This window comes from Suricata suricatta, chromosome 9 (genome assembly GCF_006229205.1).
Source record: "Suricata suricatta isolate VVHF042 chromosome 9, meerkat_22Aug2017_6uvM2_HiC, whole genome shotgun sequence".
NCBI lineage: Eukaryota > Metazoa > Chordata > Mammalia > Carnivora > Herpestidae > Suricata > Suricata suricatta.
This window is the reverse complement of record NC_043708.1, coordinates 84,424,547-84,445,673: the sequence shown is the minus strand read 5'-3', so window position 1 is coordinate 84,445,673 and position 21,127 is coordinate 84,424,547. Positions and strand designations below refer to the sequence as shown.

At 38.5% G+C, this 21,127-nt stretch overlaps 1 protein-coding gene across 3 annotated transcripts in view; it reads left to right on the top strand.

The window, feature by feature from the left end:
* The first annotated feature begins 375 nt into the window (after window positions 1-375).
* The window catches only part of SPG11 (SPG11 vesicle trafficking associated, spatacsin), an 84,147-nt gene continuing 63,395 nt past the window's right edge, over window positions 376-21,127 (top strand). For 2 of the 3 annotated variants that reach the window (XM_029951353.1, XM_029951351.1), the window contains exons 1-7: window positions 376-676; window positions 3,091-3,275; window positions 4,294-4,518; window positions 6,415-6,616; window positions 12,140-12,277; window positions 12,471-12,919; window positions 13,950-14,095. In XM_029951353.1, the coding sequence (XP_029807213.1) occupies window positions 423-676; window positions 3,091-3,275; window positions 4,294-4,518; window positions 6,415-6,616; window positions 12,140-12,277; window positions 12,471-12,919; window positions 13,950-14,095 (1,599 nt within the window). In that variant the 5' untranslated portion in view covers window positions 376-422. Of the gene's footprint in view, window positions 677-3,090; window positions 3,276-4,293; window positions 4,519-6,414; window positions 6,617-12,139; window positions 12,278-12,470; window positions 12,920-13,949; window positions 14,096-21,127 lie in introns of those variants that run through there. The other variant, XM_029951354.1, reaches the window with a different exon arrangement.

Here is a 21,127-nt window from a genome sequence, read left to right as displayed (position 1 = left end):
ACTCCCTATCGATGGAGCGGTCCATCTTACCAATGTTATGATCCCACCCTGGTCCTGTAAACGAAAATAACACGCACAATAGGAAAAGCAAAGGAGAGAGAGAGGCAGAAACCGGGTTGCAATAGATTGGAAGCATTTAGAGTAAAAAAAACCAGAGGGTAATGCCATAAGAGTGCGTAAAGCTGCTGCTTCTAAATTTGGCCCCTAACTCTTTCAGGGTAGTTAAGCAAACAGGCTTGAGGAAAAGGCAGAAGCGGCTTTGCCGGAGAGGGTGGTGCCGGTTTCCACAGGCGAGGAACGCCAGCAGCCCAGACAGCTCAGCTGTCTATGCTGGAGTCACGAGACTGCAAGCGAGGCAGCTACACTGCGCATGCCCAGGACGCAGCTGGGCTCAGGTGACCGGAAGAAATGGCCGGACCAAAATGGCTGCAGAAAAAGCAGCCGGCAGGGCTGCCAGATGGGGTAGTTGCAGCGGTAAAGCCATGGAGCGGGTTCTACCTATGTTGTTGGTGCCAGTCCCAGCGGAGGCAACAGGGCGGCTGGGATCCCGGGCACAGTTGCACAGAGAGCAGGAGGTTCTGGGGAGCCTAACAGCTGCAGGCAGCCTGCAATTGCTTTCCTTGGCGCCCAGCGGCCGGAGCGGGGGTGCCTGCTGCCTCAATGGTCCCTTTCGGCAGTAAGTGCTGCGGGAGGGCTGGGCAGTATGGGAGGAGTCCGGAACCTTAGCTCCGCTGGCCCCAATGCTCCTTCGGGAGTGGAGGTAGCGGGGAGAGGAGTGACAGCCGCAGGAAACACCTCAGAGGTGATCCAGGTGCTCTCTCAGAACCTTTGCCTCGCGTTGCAGCCCCACTCTCGCTTCCCAGGGTGGGATGGGAGGTGAGGTAGGACGGGGTGGTAACAGAGAAGGTATACAGCTCCTCTGCTGGCCGCAGGGAACCTAGAGTGGGTCTTGGCTCAGGCGCTGATAAATTCGGCATAGGTTGATTAGTCGTTACTGTGCTTTGCCCATTTTCTTTTCGTTAAATCCCTTAAAGGTACCAGTTGGGGGTTCATCTCTAATTTGAATCTTATCCTTGTGCCTGAAATAGCTACTTCCTTCACACATGCCCCCTCCACCTGCCTTCTTCAAGGATAGAGTCTCGTTTGCCCGCTCATTTAGTCACTCAACAAATGTTTATTACGCGCTGTTAGAAGCCGTGCCTGAAAAGTTGAACACTGCTCTTCCATGTAAAGCTTGCATGATTTAGGAAGACCGGAAAAACAAAACAAAACAGTTATAATCCTGTATTAACTTTCCACTTCTGTAACTCTCAGTCCGGGAGTTAGAGTTTATGTCATTAAGTTTGAGAGTGCTCTGAGTTTTTGAGCTTTTCCCGCCCTTAAGTTTTATTTAAGAAATCTCTACGTCCAACATGGGGCTGAACTCACAACCCCAAGGTCTAGAGTCGCATGCTTTTCTGACTATACCAGGCACCCTTGGGCTCTTTTTAATCATAGAAAACATTTTGGAAACCTATCCGTTTTGAAACTTTATGTAGTCAAGCGGTGTCTTATCTTGGAATCTCCAGGTTCTGTAACTGTGCCTGACAGTAGAGATTTGTTGTTAAATAAGCAAGTGCTTTAATCGGTTTGGAGTTTTTATTCTTTACTCCTGATAGCTAGTTGCTAGGAAGAAGTCTCTCCCTAACGGAAGTTAGTTTATTCAACTATGTTAAGTACCTATGGACACAATCCTGTAAAGAAAGGAATGAGAGAAAAGCAGAACTCTTGAGGTGTTTGAGACTTAACGGAAGATAAGACATGTATGCATGAAATGAGGGCATTTATAAACTGAAATTACTAGAGGGAAGGAGGATTAAGAAGGATTTTTTATTTGAATTGGATTTTAATTCTAGTACTTCATAGGGTAAAAAGGATAAATCTATAATATTCAAGCTTATCTATCTCAAAGTATATATGACTCTTTTATATATGTTGAAATCGCTGTATATTCTATAGTTATTTTTATTGAACATTTTCTCTTCATGTGACGGTACAGTCCATATGCTACTGATGTTAATGGTGTCACTGTATTCTGCCTTTTAAATATATGTTAATTTGTTTAATCTTTTCCATAGTCAACATTCCTATTTTCCAGATTTTCAGTGTAAACAGTCAGGAATTGAGTGTCACTGACAAATCATCAGTCTAGGTATAAAAATAGAAATATAAAATGTGTCAATTTTTAATAAGGATAAAAAATCGAGTCTTGATTTTTTTTAAGATATAAAATCTACTTCTGTAGAAGACTTTTTTTTTTTTAAAGATAAAGCTTTATCAGCATGGTAGCTTCTGGTGATTCCATTGTATTGTTTTCAGAATTGGGTCCTTTTATTTTTTTTAATTTAATTTGAAGCTGTAGCATCATTCATTAGTCTCTTTCCACCACTAACTGCTTTAAAAATTCTGTAACTGTGCTGTCTAGCACGGTAGCCATTAGCTACATGTGACATAATGAATTTTAAATATTTCCTCAGTTGCACTATTCACATTTCAGTTGTTCAGTACCACATGTGGCTGTTGGCTACTGTATTGGCCAGTGCAGATAGATAGTTCTGACCAACAGGATGGAAATTTCTGTTGGTCAGAGCTGTTCTATGATCTACCATCTTGGAGTCTTCATAGTCTGTAAATACTAATAGTCAATTTTTAAAAGTCTTTGAAAACATTAAAGTTAGCAAAACCTACTTTGCTCTTTGTGAGCGCCATCTCTTATAAATAACATACAGGTTTGGTTGTTGAAACTTACCCGTATGACTCTTGCTTTAAACATTTCATCAGACATGATGTAGGGGAAGAAGGAATAAAAGAATTCATCGTTTATTGCTCCTCCCCTTTCACCACCCAGTTGAATACTGTTGGCCTGAAGGGGCTCAGGTAGAAGAGGGGCAAAGTCCCAGAGCAATTTACATTCCCTTAACATGATGTAGGATTAAGGCTACTACTGCATGAACTAAAGAATTGTTCTTTACTCATTCTGCTCTTCTACCCTCACTATTGCAGTTAGATATTGTGGATAATAGGATATAATAACTTTCGCTTTTTTCTTAGCTTTGTATGGGACGAGTCTCATAACAGCAGCTCACCAACAGACAAGCCCAAACTGCTTGCTCTTAGTGAGGATTATGAACTGTTTGTCTATGAATTTAATTTGAAAGATGGAAGATGCGATGCAACCATTTTGTATAGCTGTAGTGAGGAGACACTGCAAAAGCTCATTGGAGATCAAAATATCAGTAAGTATTTACAGGTGGTCTCTTAGCATGTTGACAGTCTGTAACATCCCTATGAAATCTTATATATTCCAGGAAAAGTTCTTAGATGAAATCGGGGAGAGAGATTTGCCTTGTCCAGTACAGTAGCCACTAGCTACATGAGGCTTTTGAGCATTCAAAGTGTGGTTAATGTGAATTAACATGTCCTCTAAGTGTTAAATACATACCAGTTTTTGAAGGCTCAGTATAAACAAGTGAAATATCTCATAGTTTTTTGTATTCAGTACATTTTGAAATGCGATTTTGGATATTATGGGGTAAATAATATATAAAAATAAGTTTCACCTGTTTTTTCGGTGCAGCTACTAGAAAATTTAAAATTCCATGTGCAGTTCACAATTGTGGCTGACATATTTCTTTTGAAGAGTGCTAGCTAGACTGGTTACCCAGCTGTTCACTATATTTCATCCTGAAGGCTGCAGAGAGCAAAAATTGAAGCATTCAGGCTTTATATTTAAGGCAGTGGCATACTCGACACACTTGATTTTAAGGTTCTTTTGTTTTTCTTTTATTTTTTTTTTTAGATTTTTTTTTATTTTTAAGTAATCTCTACATCCCAGGTGGGGTTCAAATTTACAACCCCAGAGTCTCATGCTCTAAGAGCTGAGCCAGCCAGGTGCTCCCTCTTAAAAACAAAAACAAAAAAACAAAAACAAAACCCTGTAATTGTTCTTGTGAGGTTCCCAGGATAAGTAGGGTTTTTGTTTCTGTTTTTGTTTTTAGTCTTCCTGTGTGCTATCAGACTCAGACCATAAACAGAAGGAATGAACAGAGACATTGTAGGCTATCTCTGTATTCATCCCCTCACCTACCTACCAGTAGCCACTTGCTTAGGTGGGTCTGAACAATAACTGCCCGGAGTTCGACTAAGTGCTGTTTTTTCTTTGTTTTACCTGTTTATGATACGTTTACAAAATCAGAATTGCCCGCTGTAAAATTGTGACCAGTAAGTTTGAAATACTGTGCTTTTGTTTCCTAGGTATCTCCATATTGTCTTTGAGAATTCTGTCCTTTCACGATAACACATCACTATTGCTCATCAACAAGTGTATCGTCCTACACATTATATTTCCTGAAAGAGATGCTGAGGTTGGCGTCCGCAACTGTTTTACGTTACCCTTGCCTGCGCAGGCAGTGGACAGGATTATTGACACGCAGCTCTGTAGAGGAGTTCTCTTTGTTTTGAGTAGTTTAGGCTGGATCTGTATCCTTGGCAATAAAGGTGTGAATATGCGGGGGAGGAGAATGCCTTGAAGGCTCGTCCTTTAGGGCGCCTGGGTGGCTCAGTCAGGTAAGCCTCCAGCTTCGGCTCAGGTCATGATCTCACGGTTCGTGGGTTCGAGCCCCGCGTCAGGTTCTGTGCTGACAGCTCAGAGCCTGGAGCCTGTCTTTGAATTCTGTGTCTCCTCTCTCTCTCTCTCTCTCTCTGAACCTCCCCTGCTCGCATGGTCTCTCGCTGTCTCTCAAAAATTTAAAAAAAAAAAATTTTTTTTTAAAAAGGCTCATCCTTTAACAATGAGGCTTTTTAGGCTTTTAGTTTTAGGGACTGGCATATAGGTAGAATCGTTAGATTTTCAGTAAAACTTGTCAGGGAAAAAGATCTTTATGAACTTAAAATACTCAACTATATTGTTTTGTATTCCATTCAACTATTTTTTAGTATATACATTTTTCCACAGTCATAATCCTCCAACTTAATTGTGTTCTTTTTAAATTATATGTGCTCTGTATTACCCATTTATTCAAAACATGCTTATGAAATATATACTATGGGCTTGTTCCAGAAAGGATTTAGAGGGCTGCTTATGATGTGATACATACATTTTCATGTATGAATATGAGCCACTTACTATCCTCTCTAGTGATTCCATCATATTAGGGAATCATATAGTTTGCTTAACTACTTTTGATTTGGTTTTGGAAATAGAACAGTTTTTGTTTCTAACAGAGCCATATCAGATAATCAGCAAAATTGTTTGGAGAACTTGAAAAATGACCCCTTATATGGTTTTGGAACTTTTATTTCTGAATTAAAGGGATGGTTTGTCTATTTTAGATATAAGATGGCCTTTATTAAAATTTCTTTTACAAAAGTGTCATAAAATGTTGCATTAACTTTGTTGCCAGGTTATAGAACGGTGCTGTCCATCATGGTAGGCACTAGGCTTATATGGCTAGTGTGCACTTGAAATTGGCTAGTGTGATTGAGAAACTGAATTCTTAATTTTACTTAAGTTTGAAAGATACTTGATTCAGTTATTGGACAACTTTTAAGTATATTTAAGTTGTCAAATGTGACTTTTATGAAGCTTAAATACAGATCACGTATTTCCAATGGAAATTTAGTTTCTAAACTGATTTGCTGTAAGTGTAAAACACCGGAATTTAAACACTTATATGAAAAATAGCTTGTAAAATATCTCAATTTTCTATATCAATTACATGTTGAGATGGTAGTATTTTGGATATACTGGGTTAAGTAAAATGTATTACTAACATTAGGTTCACTGGTTTCTTTTTACTTATTTCATAGGGCTATTAGAAAGTTTGCAATGACAGGGGCGCCTGGGAAGCCTCTGACTTCGGCTCAGGTCAGATCTCACGTTCGTGGCTTTGAGCCCCGCGTCAGGCTCTGTGCTAACAGCTCAGAGCCTGGAGCCTGCTTCCGGTTCTGTGTCTCCTTCTCTCTCTGCCCCTCCCCTTCTCATGCTCTGTCTCTCTCTGTATCAAAAATAAATTAAAAAAAAAAAACATTAAAAAGAAAAGAAAATTTGCAATGACAAATAGGGCTCACATTATGTTTCTCTTGGAAAGCACTGCTGTAGAACAGTAGTGGAAAATACTAGCAGTGTATCAGAGCCTGGCACAGAGTGGGTTTTCAGCAAGTAATGCTGAATGAACTCTATCAGGTTGTTATTGGGCCACCAACTTCATAGTCAGCTGGTAACTGTGATGAGGGCTGCCTTAAGTGTCCACTATTCCTTTTGTTACTACTATACCCACAAGGTTGCAGTGATGACGTCTCTACGCTCCATCCCGTCGTGTATTTTAAGTGGTGGAGCATATTGAGACTGGCATTTTCCTTAACTCTAACTCACAGACATTTTTGACACTGTGGATGGTAGACATGTAGCTCATGTGGATTTAGCACTTCACCAAGAAGATACGTGTGATGAGCAGCAACAGGAGCCAGCCAAGATTTCTTCCTTTACTTCACTGAAAGTGTCTCCAGACCTAGATGTTGTAGTGATTGTCAACTGCTCCAACTCTGCAATTGCTCTTAACTTAAATTTGTATTTCAGGTATGTAAACTACTGCCATCTCTAAGTTGAGGTAAATAATTAAAGCCATAAGAGGTTAAAAAGTACTTGTTAGGGGGCACCGGGGTGACTTAGTCAGCTGAGCATTGGACTTTTGATTTCTCGGGCCAGATGGCAGGGTCGTGGGATTGAGTCCCCTGTCGGCTCCACCCTGAGCTTGGAGCCGGCTTGAGATTCTGTCTCCCTCTGTCCCTCTCCCCCACTCACACTTTCTCTAAAATAAAATAAAATAGAGTAAAATAGAATAGAATAAAAAATAGAATAAATTAGAATAGAATAAAATAAAAACATTTACTTAAAAAGATGTATTTGTTAGATTTTTTCCCCCTGAGAGAGCAAGTGGGGGAGGGACAGATGGAGGGGAGAATCTCAAGCAGGCTCTGTGCTCAGGGCAGAGCCTGATTCAGGGCTTGATCTCAGGAGAGTGAGATCATGACCTGAGTGGAAATCAAGAGTTGGGTGTTTAACTGACTGAACCACCGAGGCGCCTCTCACTAGCTTTTTAAGAAACCAGTTTAATTTCTGTATTCAGCTAAATCATGTTCTAGCAACTACATAGTGAGATTGTTACTGTAAAATTGTGCAGATGATCATTGGCTACCTTTATTTATATCAAACTTTTGATTTTGATTTATATGTTACTTCATATGGCTTATATCATGTAAGTTATAAAGTAATCAAGTACGGTTTTAAAAATAATCAAGTACATAATGTATAATAGCAGAGTTGACTATTACACATTATTTGTTCCTTGCTCTACATTAGAACAGAAGAAAAATGGGATTTACCGTGTGTCAGAATTGCTTCTTATGTGGCTCAGGGTTTGGCAGCATTTTGGGGATTACTTGTCTCTTAAAGGACTTTAATAAGATATATTAAGCTAGCTTTCTGCAGCTGAGTATTTCCTCAGGTGTTTACCTTGAAGGACCCACACCAGTTATTGTCTAAATATATTAGTAAAAATTGAGTGCTTATTTGTGTTGCTTTTTGATTTAGATATTCTAGTTACGTCTGATTTTATAGTGTTTGAGAGAGATATGATGTGAGAGGCATATGTAAATACTCCAACCTGTACATTGCAACTTACCTAAAAGTTGGTTAGTCCATATTTATGACTTGCAGTATTCAAGGTCCTAACTTAATATGAATGAGATAAACAGATCCTTAAGTAATTGGGAATGCACTTTGATGGTTTTATTGCCTATTGTTTGGATTACAAGAAAGGATAAATCCATTTTCACATACCTACCAAACTTTTTCCCACTGTGATTTTTTCATTTTGTTTTAAATGGCCTTGGTCTTTAAAAAAAAATCTTTTGAACAAGGATGATTTGCACATTCTCAGATCCTATGTGTGTTTAGCAATAAGCCATTTTTACTGACTAAAACATACCCTGTGTATGTAGAGTTCCTTTCTAATCTACCTTGGAAAATAACTTAATAGACGAAGAGGGAGGAAAGCCTACTCAGCTAGCTGATCCTTGAGTATAGGGTTCCATTCCTGTGGATGTTTTTTGTTTTGTTTTTGTTTTACATTTATTTATTTAATTATAGAGGGCACAAGTAGGGAGGGCAGAGAGAGAGAGGGAGAGAGAGAATCCTAAGCAAATTCTACACAGCCAGCTCAGTCAGTCAGACAAACTGAGATCAAGACCTGAGCGAAAATCAAGAGCCTGTGGCTTAACCCACTGAGCTACCCGGGCGCCCCCCTGTGGATGTTTGGTAACACTTCAAGAGAACTCTGAAGATTGTGCCGGGTACAGACTTTGAACAAATTGCATTGAACTCAGCTACTGTTACATCAGCCAAAAAAGTGCTGGTGGTCTCTTCCCAGTAAATTTAGGAATCTGTCCTAACCAGATAAATGAATGATCTCTCTGTATTAATTATTTGCATGGATGCTCTTTAATTAGTTTACTTTCTAAAGTAGACTGTGTATTTCAATTTTTAAAAATTTTATTACCTTTTTTTAACATTTATTTTTGAGAGAGAGAGCACGAGTGAGCGAGCAAGCAGGGGGAGGGACAGAGAGAGAGGGAGACACAGAATCTGAAGCAGGCGGCTGTGAGCTGATGCAGGGCTTGAACTCACAAGCCATGAAATAATGACCTGTGCCGAGGTCGGACACTTAACTGACTGAGCCAGCCAGGCACCCCTAAAACTTTTTAAAACTTTTATTATATTTTTTGAAAGAGAGAGACAGCACAAGCAAGGGGGCGCAGAGAGAGAGGGAGACAGAGGATCCAAAGCGGGCTCAGCGCTGACAGCAGAGAGCCCAATGCGGAGCTTGAACTCACGATCAGTGAGATCATGATCTGAGCCCACATCAGATGCTTAACTGACTGAGCTACCCAGGCATCCCAGCATATTTTATTTTATTTGTGTTCTGAGGTTTATTTTTATTTTAAAGTTTATTTTGAGAGAGAGAAAGAGTGTGAGTGGGGCAGGGGCAGAGAGCAAGGAAGAAAGAGAATGCCAAGCAGGCTCCAGGCTGTCAGCTCAGAGCCTGTCTTGGGTCTCCGTTTCACAACCGGGAGGTCATGACCTGAGCTGAGACCAAGAGTCAGATGCTTAACAGAGCCCCCCAGGTGCCCCTAGGCTCTGAAACTTAAGTGTTTTTATCTTTTCTGGCTCCTAGTTCTCGCTCTTCTTTCCCCGATATAGAATGTCAGTTTCTCCTTTTCATTTTATCCTTTGAGATCTACCTCTCTTATGAAGCTTTTGCTTACTAAAACCCCTTCTACTTGTAATCATATATTCATTTTATAATTTTTCTCCTCTTTGGACCTCTGTAGGGCATTTGCTTTGAACTACTTTAGCACTTAATTATATAGTCTTGTATTATTTCTGTAATTTTTCATGTTTCCTATAGGGTTTGTAAGATCCTTGGGAACCCAAACTCAGGGGCTGTTCTTTCAGTTCATTGTCAGTGACATTTTTTCCAATTTACCTTAGCTGTCGACTCCCATACTCCTACCTTGGCTTTGTCCTTGTTTGAAACTGTTCCTCCCTCAAATCACTGTCCTGCACATCTCACTCTCCGACCACAGCTTCCCTAATTTTCCACGTCAGTTACTCAAGTACCCCCACTTACTTGTCATCTGACCTCATTAGAATTTCCAGTCAGTTGACTTTTCACTCTGGGGCCCCCTCCTGTCTTACTCCCACTCCTTTTCCTTCTCAGCATAGATTCTATGACTCATCTTTTCAATCCCTTTTTTTTTCTATGTGCCCTAAACTCTTGCTCCTGTCCTATGGTAGCACTTGGTCTGACAAAGCCTTTTTTCCCCCCTCTGCCTTCTCTGTCCCTATACCCAAGCAACCAGGCACTTGTGAGAAAAATCACAAAGGAAAATCCATACCACTATGAGTTTACGTTTGCTACTTTCAGCTAGTCTCTCAGTATTGTCTGGAAAAATAATGAAATGATTTTTCATGAACCCATTTTTTATAGCCTTGTTTTTAAACCTACATTTTCCCCAAACCTCAGGTCATCTCTTTATCCCCAAACCTTCTTGGGTTACTTTGCCTCCTACTTTGTAGTGGAAGTAGAATCTGCTTATAAGAGTTCCTCAGTTTCTCACATTAAGTTACAAACCCAGTTTCCTGTACTCTTCTCCTCATCTTCCCTCCTAGTAAAACGATTTCCCTCCTTCCATGAAGGCGTCTGTGCTCCAGATCCTATTTTTTCCGTCCTTCTCAGGGACCATTTTCCATTTCCTTCCTTCTTTACATCTCCAACTTCTTCTTCTTCTTCTTTTTTTAAAAATTTATTTATTTTTTGAGAGAGAGAGAGAGAGAGCAGGAGCAGAGGAGAGGCAAAGAGAAAGGGAGAGAGGGAGAATCTCAAGTGCTCCACACCAGCACAGAGCCCGATGTGGGGCTCGAACCCATGAACCGTTAGAGCATGACCTGAGCTGAAATCAAGAGTCGGGCACTTAACCAACTGAACCACCCAGACGCCCCTCCAAACTTTTTAAAGTGTTAGATCCATACCTAGTTAATCACCAGGCCCTAATCATTCTACCTCCTAAGTGTTTCTGGAATCTGTCTACTTCTCTTAACTCCTCTGTTACCATTCTCACCCATATCGCTGTCATCTCTTTCCTGAACTAAGGTAAGATAGTGGTTTGTAATTGGTCTCCCCATGTCTGCTCTTACCCCATCAACTTCATGCTCTGTAAAGTAGCCAGAGGGATGTTTTTAAAATGCATATCTTATCAGAGAAACAGCCAGATACTAACTTTTGGGGACACGTTATCCACCTTTTGTTTGGGGGGGATGAGGAACTGCCTTCTCCATCTTTCTCCCTGTCCCTCTGCCTTTTCTAGCTTTTTAAAAAAAATCATATTCTGGATACGTGTATGTTAATGTATTACCTTCAAATTGTTGAAAGGGCTAATATTAATGTCAGTGCTGAAGGTTTAAGTGCCTCTCTTTCTCCCCGAGCTGCTCTTCTGTGTCAGTTCATATTTGCTTATTCAAAGCCCTTGTTTAGCTTCCTGACCCCACAAGGTGAAACTAAAAATCCTTAATAGCCCACAGAGCCCTGCACCAGCTGTCTCCTGCCTCGTCGCAGGCCACCGTGCTTCTCATTCATTCTCATAAGCCACCTTCGCCTTTTTTTGTTTCTCAAAACACAAAGAAAAACCCTCTTCCTGCATACACTCCTCCACCTACACCTGCACTTATATTTTGTCTTTCTAGTTCTTACACATGTCTGATCTCAGCCTAAATCTTACTTTGTGATGACAGTGTTGTGAACGGTTAAAAGCCTGGGCTTTATGGTCACATTGACCTGGATATAGCTCCACTGTTTCTCTGAGCCTTTATTTCCATGTCTATAAAATGGGAGTATGTTTACCTCATAGGGTTGTTTAAAGGCTTAGTTTATATAAAGTTTTAGGGCACCTGGGTGGCTCAGTCTGTTAAGCATCTTCACGGCCGATGGGTTTGAGACCCGTGTTGGGCTCTGTTCTGACAAGCCTGGAGGCTGCTTTGGATTCTGTGTCTCCTTCTCTCTCTGCCCCTTCTCTCTCTCATGCTCTGTCTCTGTCTCTCTCAAAAATAAATAAACATTAAAAAAATTTTTAAGTTTTAATCACATCTGCAGTATGTCATAGACAATAAATGTCCTTATTTCTTTATAAAGCTAACTGCCCATAAGTGTCAAATTCTTTTTTCTTAATTGATATATAATTGGCATACAATATTACATTAGTTTCAGGTGTACAACATAATGATTCAATATATGTATATATTGTGGAATGAACACCACAATCTAGTTAACTTCTGTTACTATACATGGTTACAAATGGGTCAAATTCTTAAGGGCTGACTTTATCATATTGCTATAAGCAATGGAGAGAAGGAGTCTTGTTCAAAAAGCTTACCGTCTATACTGTTCCCTCTATGTGACACCCCTTCCCCCCAATTTTTAACAGTAGTGACACAGATTTGGATTCAATCATCATTGTTGACCATGGCTATTATTTTAAAATGTAGGCAACACCCAGGACACCTCCTATGTGAAAGAACTCTGGAAGACCTGCCTATCGAAGGCCCTAAGGGGATAGATGAAGATGATCCAGTGAATTCTGACTACAACATGAAACTGACCAAGTTTTCCTTCCAAGTTGATAGGTACAGAAACTACCCTCTTGGGTTTACTTTATTAGTTCCTTTTTGCGGGGCGGGGGGTCATACTTTGTACGTTTTTACTAAAGCGCTTTATAGAAATAGACGCCTTTTTTTTTTTAATGCATCTTCTTCCTGATACAGTGTTTTATGTAGTACCTTTTACTGTAACAAGTGTGAGTTCTACCCTATCTTCCAGGTCTTGGAAAGCCCAGCTGTCATCATTGAATGAAGAAATAAAGAGTTCTAACCTGGAGGTTTCCTGTTGTGTTCCGTGGTTCCAGAATATTCTGCATTTGGAATCCCCTGAATCTGGTAACCACAGTGCCAGTATGCCAGACTGGGCCATCATTCCACAAGACATAATGCACAACCAGTATAATTTTCCAAAGAAAGATCATGCCAAGACCAGGGATCCAGGAAGAGCGTGGAAAATAATGCACATTTGTGAACGAGAGGAACCTGTTGAGCTTAAATGTATGTCTGTGACAGGATTCAGTGCACTGTTTACTTGGACAGTGGAAAGGATGGGCTGCACCATTGTGCTTTGGGATTTGGAGACCCAGGGCCTGCAGTGCTTTTCCCTTGGCAAAAAGTGTATTCCTATAGACAAAAGTGGAGACCAGCAACTCTGCCTTGTTTTGACAGGTGAGAATAAATTGTGTTAGGTTGAAACCCATTACTGAGAGGTGTGCTTTCTTAGCGTATTTTACTTCTGCTCTGGTGATGTTAGTGCCTACACTCTCCACTAGGTGGTAATCAATCATGGGGGAAATCTGGTGTTGCTTGTGGTACTGTTGTTTCATCTATTTGATTTTTAATTAAGGTTATTTTTGCTCCGCTAAAGGCTCTGACACTAAAGTCAGAGGAAGTGTAAGTAGTAAAGGTCGGTTTTAACCCACGGAGTCTCCACTTGTCTGTGCAAGCGATAGTAGTAAACTGGTGGCGTGTGGGCCATGGTGCACTGCAGATTTATTATGTTTGGCTTGCACTCTCTAGGCTTTTTAACAAAGACTTTATTTATTACAAACATGTAAAATTAGAGGATTTCTAGCTGTTATTGAAAAATTATTAGATCTGGCAACACTAGCCCCGCATTGCTGCCTAGTAATTAATGGGTCGGAGCTGAATTTCAGTTCTCTGAGTTGGGCCATTTTCTTGTTAGTGTTTTCTTGCACTTGTCTCACCACCTTTGATATTTCTCAGTCAGCATTTATGCTGTCACCTCTCACAAAGCTATTGAATGATGTGATTGGACTATGTGTGTCTTCTTTCACACCCCAGACTTGGAAATCCTGTATTTCTGTGTGTCAAGAGCATGCTATTAGTTTTACCTTAGTAAATCAGAAATATGACATCTCTGCAAATAGTTAAAAATTCCAGGCATTGATTGTGCAGATAATATAAAGGAGAAAAGTGAGATTTGGTACTATTTCCCAGGATGCGTTGTTCTTCCTAGAATTTGCCTTGTGGTCCATTGTTTAAAAAATAAAACTCTTCTTTAAAAACATTAAAAAATCATGATGGGTCAACTATGGCCATAGTAGTAGCTGGTGCCTAATACATATGTTTGTAATTATAGCACTGAAGTATTGCTTAATTCGAAATTAATCCATGTCATAAACCTAAAACCTAAATCCTCATAATTTATTTAAGGTAACTTTTATTTTTCCTACAGAAAATGGACTCTCTCTCATTTTGTTTGGATTGACTCAGGAGGAGTTTTTAAATAGACTAATGATCCATGGAAATGCCAGCACCGTGGACTCTCTTTGCCATCTCAATGGTTGGGGGAGATGCTCGATACCCATCCATGCGCTGGAGGTAACAGTGTTAAAAATGTCCACGTGACTTTGCTTGATTGTTTTCTGTCATACACTCTTACTTGACTGAAGATTTGGGAGAATTCATTTAACCTAGCAGCAAAAAAAGCTCTAGTCTTTACCCAACGATTTGCTTATTCTGGTTATTTCAACACATGAGTTCTGCTTAAGAGTTTACCCTTTTTGGCCTTACATGATACAAAATTACATGAAATACTAAAAAAGAAAAGTTGCAAGAAATGGAGGCCACAGTAAGGTGATAAGACTAAATGAAGTAGAACCAAGCTATGGAAATCATAAATAAGAATGACCGTTTATTTCTACCTTATGGTACCTACTCTCCTAATCCAGCTGTGGAAGCAACATAACCTGAAAAATTTGTATACCATTTTATAGTTCACACTTTTTTATATGCAGTATCTAGTTTTGTCTTAAAATAACCACATGAGATGGTTTGGATAGTTTTCTTTCTTTTTAAGTTTTTATTTATTTTGAGAGAGAGAAAGAGGGAGACTGGAGGAGGGGCAGTAGTAGGGGGGGTGGGATGGGAAGGGAGAGAATCCTAAGCAACTCTTCACTGTAAGCATGGAGACCAATGCAGGGCTTGAACTCACGAACTGCGTAATCATGACCTGAACTGAAATCAAGGAGTCAGAGGCTAAACTGACTGAGCCATGTAGGTGCCCATGGATAATTTTTATTTATTTCGTTTTACAGATGACAGGATCAGAATGGTTGAGTGAGTGGCCCATAGCAATACTAACAAGAATTGGAGCTAGAATCAAAGTCAGGGTACTTTGCTGTAGATCACACAGCCCCTGAAGGTTAATAATGTTATATGTGACTTCGTATTAGACAGCTGTATTAAAATATAATGCACATACCATAAAATTTACACATCTAAAGAGTACAGTCCACTGATTTTTAGTGTTTTCAGGGTTGTACAACTATAAATGCTGTCTAGTTCCAGAACATTCTCATTACTCCAAAAAGAAACTATCCATTAGCAATCACTTACCAGTTCTCATGGCCGCTAAGTCCCAAACAAACACTGATATATTGTCTCTGGATTTGCCAATTCTGGACATTTCCTATAAATGGAAGTATAAAATATGTAGCCTTTTATGACTGGCTTCTTTCCCATAGCACATTTTCAGGGGTCACCAATGTTGTAGCGTGTATCAGTACTTCCTTTTTCGTATGGCTGAATAATATTCCATTATATGGTTGTACCACATTTTGTTTATCCATTCATCAGTTGATGGATTGGGTTGTTTCCACTTTTTAGCTATTGCAAGTAATCCTGGAACAGTAGTGAACAAATTTTGTGTCATATGTTTTCATTTCTCTTGGGTATACACTTGTCAGTGGAATTACTGGGTCACTTAACTTTTTGAACCGCAAAATTGTTTTTCACAGCAGCTGCACTATTTTACATTCCCACCAGCAGTGTTTGAGGAGGGTTCCAAGAGCTCCACATCCTCACCAACACTTGTTTTTGTCCACCTTTTTTATCATAACCATCCTGGTAATTGTGAAGTCAAAATTAAGTCATATATTTTTTTTAAAGTAAACTGTGCTCAGTGTGAGGCTTGAATCCATGACCCCAAAATTGAGAGTCACATACTCTACCTACTGAGCCGGCAGAGACCCCTCATTGTGGTTTTGATTTGCATTTTCCTAATAATGTTGAACATGTTTTCATGTGCTTATTGTCCATTTGTATATGGCTTTGGAGAAATGTCTGTTTAAATCTTGGTCCATTTTTAATTTTTAAATTTTTTGTTTCTTTGAGTTCTGAGAGTTCTTTAAATGCTCTGGCTACTAGAATCTCATGACTTTCAATATTTTCTCCCATTCTGTGGGTTTTCTTTTCACCTTCTCGATAATGTCCTTTGAAATACAAAGGTTTTTTTTAAATTTTGATACAACTTTCTTTTTTAATCTCAAGTGCTTTTGGTTCATATCTAAGAAATCATTGCCTAAACCGAGGTGATGGAGTTTTACAAGAGTTTTATAGTTTTAGCTTTTACATTTAAGTCTGTGATTCATTTTGATTAATTTGTGTACATGGTATTAGTGAGAGATTCAATTTCATCCTTTTGCATGTGGATTCTCATTTCTTCCAGCACCATTTGTTAAAGAACTTACTTTTATGCACTACAGAATATCATTGAGAAAATTTGAGCAGTATGGAAAAAAAAGAAAATTTGTCACCTATAAATCTGTTATCCAGAAGTAATCATACTTATTTCCTTATGGTCGTTTTTCTTAAATATTAATGCTAGTAATGTATAGCTTCATTAATCTTCTTATCAATCCTATGGGTAAATACTGTTATTAACCCCATTTTATTCATGAGGGAACCCAGGTTAGGAAATCAAATTCAGATATACATGAATAGTGTATTGTACACTTGATCTTAGCCAAAAGGCCAAGAAGCGATAGTGTATTCTGATATTACATGAATGGTGGTAGTTAGCCAGGATTTGAACCCAGTGGGACTGCAGAGCCTCTGTCCTTAGATAGTGTTCATGCCTGTGTGTCACTTTGAGTAGGACTGCATGGTATATGAGAGATACAACCGACACCACAGAAATATAGAACAGTTAGAATATTATGAAAGATCATATGCCAACAAATTGGGCAATCTGGAAGAAATGGGTAAATTCCTAGAAACATGTAAAAAGGATTCCATGATAAATGGAGCATTGTTTTGGCCTTAGTCTCACCCCATATACAAATGAGTAAGTATATATGATTTCAGTGAGAAAAACAATAATAAAGCAATTATCGTGTATTTTCCCTCCCAGCAAGAACTGGATTAATGTTCTTGAATGTGTGCCCCTCTCCATCCTGTTTTCTTACCTCATTCAGTGTCCAAGTTAACTACCATTCTGAAAATTCTAACCATGCCCTTGCTTTTCTTTATTTTACTCCATATAAATATATCTTCAAATAATGCTATTTAGTTTTGGCTATTGTTGAATTTTGCATATCATGGTATTGTATATATTGGGACTATTTTTTTTGACACTAAACATAATATTTTGTGATTCATTCAGTGTTAATTTGTATTACTGTATTTATAGGATCCCACTGTATGAATATATCTTTACTTATCCACCTTTAGGTTTTTTCCAGTTGTTTGCTATTATGAACAATGTTGCAGTACACAGTGTAAGCAGGACACACCTACTGTAGTACACATGCAAGTTTCTCTTGGTGGTGGTGTGGTGGTAGAAATGCTGGGTCTTTAACTTTACTAAATAATACTCCAGTTTTCCAAACTTGGTTTATCAGTTTATGTTCTCACCAGCAATGTATGTTAGTTCTCATTATGCCTTTTCCAACCCTTCGCATATCCAGATTTTAAAATATTTTGCCAACCTGATATTATGATGGATCGTGATTTGCATTTCCCTGATGATTAGGGGTGATAAATAGATGACATTGGATTTCTTTTGTAAAATGACTGTTCAAGTCTTTTGCCTATTCTCTCTTGGGGCATTTGTCTTTTTCTTACTGGTCTGTAGTTTGTATGTTTTTTTTCTAAGTGGGATGAATATATTCTAATGTGTGGCTTGACTTTTTATTTTCTTTGTGGGGTCTTTAATTTTAATGCAGTTCTTAATTTTAATGTAGTTTCATTAATCACTCTTTCCGTTTTTGCATGTAATGTGACTTCTCCTGGCCTGAAGTCATAAAGATGTTTTTGTATTATTTTCTAAGTGTTAAAATTATGATTTTCACATCGAAGTCCTTTATCATTTGGAACTTATATTTATTCATGGTGTCAGGTGGGGACCTATTCCTACCTCCTGCATATTGATAACCATTTGTCTAAAAACCATTTTTTAAAGATAGTTTATAGAACCATTTTTTTCTAAACTCCTTCCCTTTACCGCTATCTGAAATCTCTATGTATCAGGTTTCCATATATGCATGACTTTGTTTCTGGGGTCTCTTCTGTTCCGTTGGTCTTTGCCTATCCTGGGCCCATTCTACCCAGTCTTAATTACAAATCCCTCACTTTCTTATTTTTCAGGAATATCTTCATTATTCTCTTTCCCTTAGCCCTCTTCCACCTATTAGGATCAGTTTACCAATTTTCATGAAAAACTGTTAAGATTTTTATTAGAATTATGTTAAATCTATATATCAAGTTGGGAAAATTTGACATCTTTTGGATATTTAATATTCTTATCCATAAACATGGTCTCTTTCCCCATTTTTTCATGTCTTCATTAATGTCTTTCAATGAAAATTACCATTTTTACAATTTTTCCATTAAGAGCTTGACAGCCTTTGTTAGCTTTATTTTTGGTTTGGATATGTACTTATATTTAAATACATGTGCATAGATATCTAAATACTGTGTGTTTAAATGTATATATTTATATATATATTTAAAACTATATTATATACTGATAATGTAAATGGTATATTTTTATGTTATATTTTGTTACCAATATAAAGAAATATATTTAGCTTTTATATGTTAATTTTTCTTCATTTCTGCACTTTTTATGTTACTTTGAGAAAACCAACACATTTCCAATTTCCTTGACTTACAGGAAGTAGATGAGAATGCAGAGATTTTCATAATTTTCATTAATATACTGTTTTTTTTCAAGTTTTATTTAAATCTTTTTATTTATATGTTAACATATATAGTAAGATTGGTTTCAGGTGTAGAATTTAGTGATCCATCGGGTACATATACCACCTGAGTGCTCATCCCAGCAAGTGCCCTCCTTAATACCCATCCCCCATTTAGCCCATTCCCCACCCACCTCTCTCCATCAACCCTGTTTATGCTCTGTTGTAAGAGTCTCTTGTGGTTTGTTTCCCTGTCTCCTCTTCCCTCCCCCTTTCTCTATGTTCATGTGTTTTGTTTCTTAAATTCCACATATGAGTGAAATCAAATGGTATTTGTCTTTCTCTGACTTACTTCACTTAGCATATTACATTCTACCTCCATCCACATAGTTGCAAATGGGAAATTTCATTTTTTATAGCTGAGTAATATTCTGTTGTATATCTATACCACATATTCTTTATCCATTCATCAGTTGGACATTTGGGCTCTTCCGTAGTTTGGCTATTGTTGATAATGCTGCTATAAACAGTGGGGTGCATGTACCTTTTTGAATCTGTATTTTTGGGTAAATACCTAATAGTGCAATTGCTGGGTCATAGGGTAGTTCTATCTTTAACTTTTTGAGGAAGCTCCATACTGTTCTCCAGTGTGGCTGCACCAGTTTGCATTCCCACCTACAGTGTCAGAAGGTTCCCCTTTCTCCACATCCACATCCTTGCCAACAACAGATGTTGTTTCCTGTGTTGTTAACTTTAGCCATCTGACAGGTGTGAGGTGGTGTCTCACTGTTGTTTTGATTTGTATTTCCCTGATGATGAGTGACATTGAGCATCTTTTCACATGTCTATTAGGCATCTGTATGTCTTTGGGAAAATGTCTGTTCCTATATTCTCATTTCTTAACTGATAGATACTGATTTTTGTATCCAGCAAATTCTCTAAGTTTCCTTATCTTAATAATTTGTTAGATTTTATTGAAGTTTTTATATACTTATCTACAATAACATCAAAATAATACAATTTCATTTCTTCTCTTCAAATCCCTATTCTTTTTAACTTCTTTTCATTATTTAGTTGCTGGGACATTTAGCATAGTATCACTCAGAAGTAACAGTGGGCATCCTTATTTATTCCTGATTTTAAAAAAGGATACCTGTAATATCTACCTATTAAAGTGTGTGTGTGTGTGTGTCTGTGTGTGTGCATGCGCTGTGTGTGCACCCGAGGGTGTGTGCGAGTCATGTATATCAAGAAAACCTTTATAAGATTAACATTCTTTTCTTGCCTATGACATTTTTTTTAAGTTTATTTATTTTGAGAGAGACCAAGAGGTGTGAGTTGCGGGTGCAGAGAGAGAGGGAGAGAGAAGCTCTGCATTGATAGTGCAGAGCTGGATGTAGGGCTTGAACCCACCAAACTTTGAGATCATGACCTGAGTGGAAACCAAGAGTTTGACACTTACTGACTAAGCCACCCAGGCACCCTAGGTTTGTTTGTTTTTTTTTTTTTCTTAATCGTGAATGGGTACTGAAATTTTATTGAATACTTGTTCTCAATCCCTTGATATAATCGTATGAATCATCCCCTTTCATTTACTGTAATAAACTACATTAATCAATTTTGTTTTTATGGTGAAATATAACATGTATTAAAAGGTATACAGAATACATATACAGTTGAACAAATAATTACAAAGCAAAGCATCTTGTAACCACCACCAATGTCAAAAAAAAAATAGAGCATTACTAGCACTCTAGAAGCTCCTGTGACCTCTAGTAGTTTGGATACTAAATATTAAGCTTACGTTCTCTTAGAGGATATTCTAGGATATGTACGTATTTATATGATCAAAACCAAAGTTAATAACTTTATCCTTCTGGATAATACAAGTCCCTTGAATGCTTTAACTTTATTTACTTTTTCCCTACTTAATTTACTGTTGTTTTATTTTTTTAAGCCAAAGTAGATATCATTATTATGTATTTAGATTCATTTTTCTTTTAAAAAATATTTAATGCTTATTTATTTAACAATTTTTTTTTACATTTATTTATTTTTGAGAGACAGAGACAGTGGGAACAGGGGAGGGGCAGAGAGAGAGAAAGTGACACAGAATCTGAAGAAGTCTCCAGGCCCTGAGCTAGCAGTCAGCCCAGAATCTGATGCGGGGCTCAAACCCACAAACTGTGACCTGAGCCAAAATCAGAAGCTCAGGGGCGCCTGGGTGGCTCAGTCGGTTAAGTCTCCGACTTCAGCTCAGGTCAGATCTCACGTTCGTGGGTTCGAGCCCCGCGTCAGGCTCTGTCTGTGCTGACAGTTAGCTCAGAGCCTGGAGCCTGCTTCCAGTTCTGTGTCTCCTTCTCTCTCTGACCCTCTCCCTCTCATGCTCTGTCTCCCTCTGTATCAAAAATAAATAAAACATTAAAAAAAA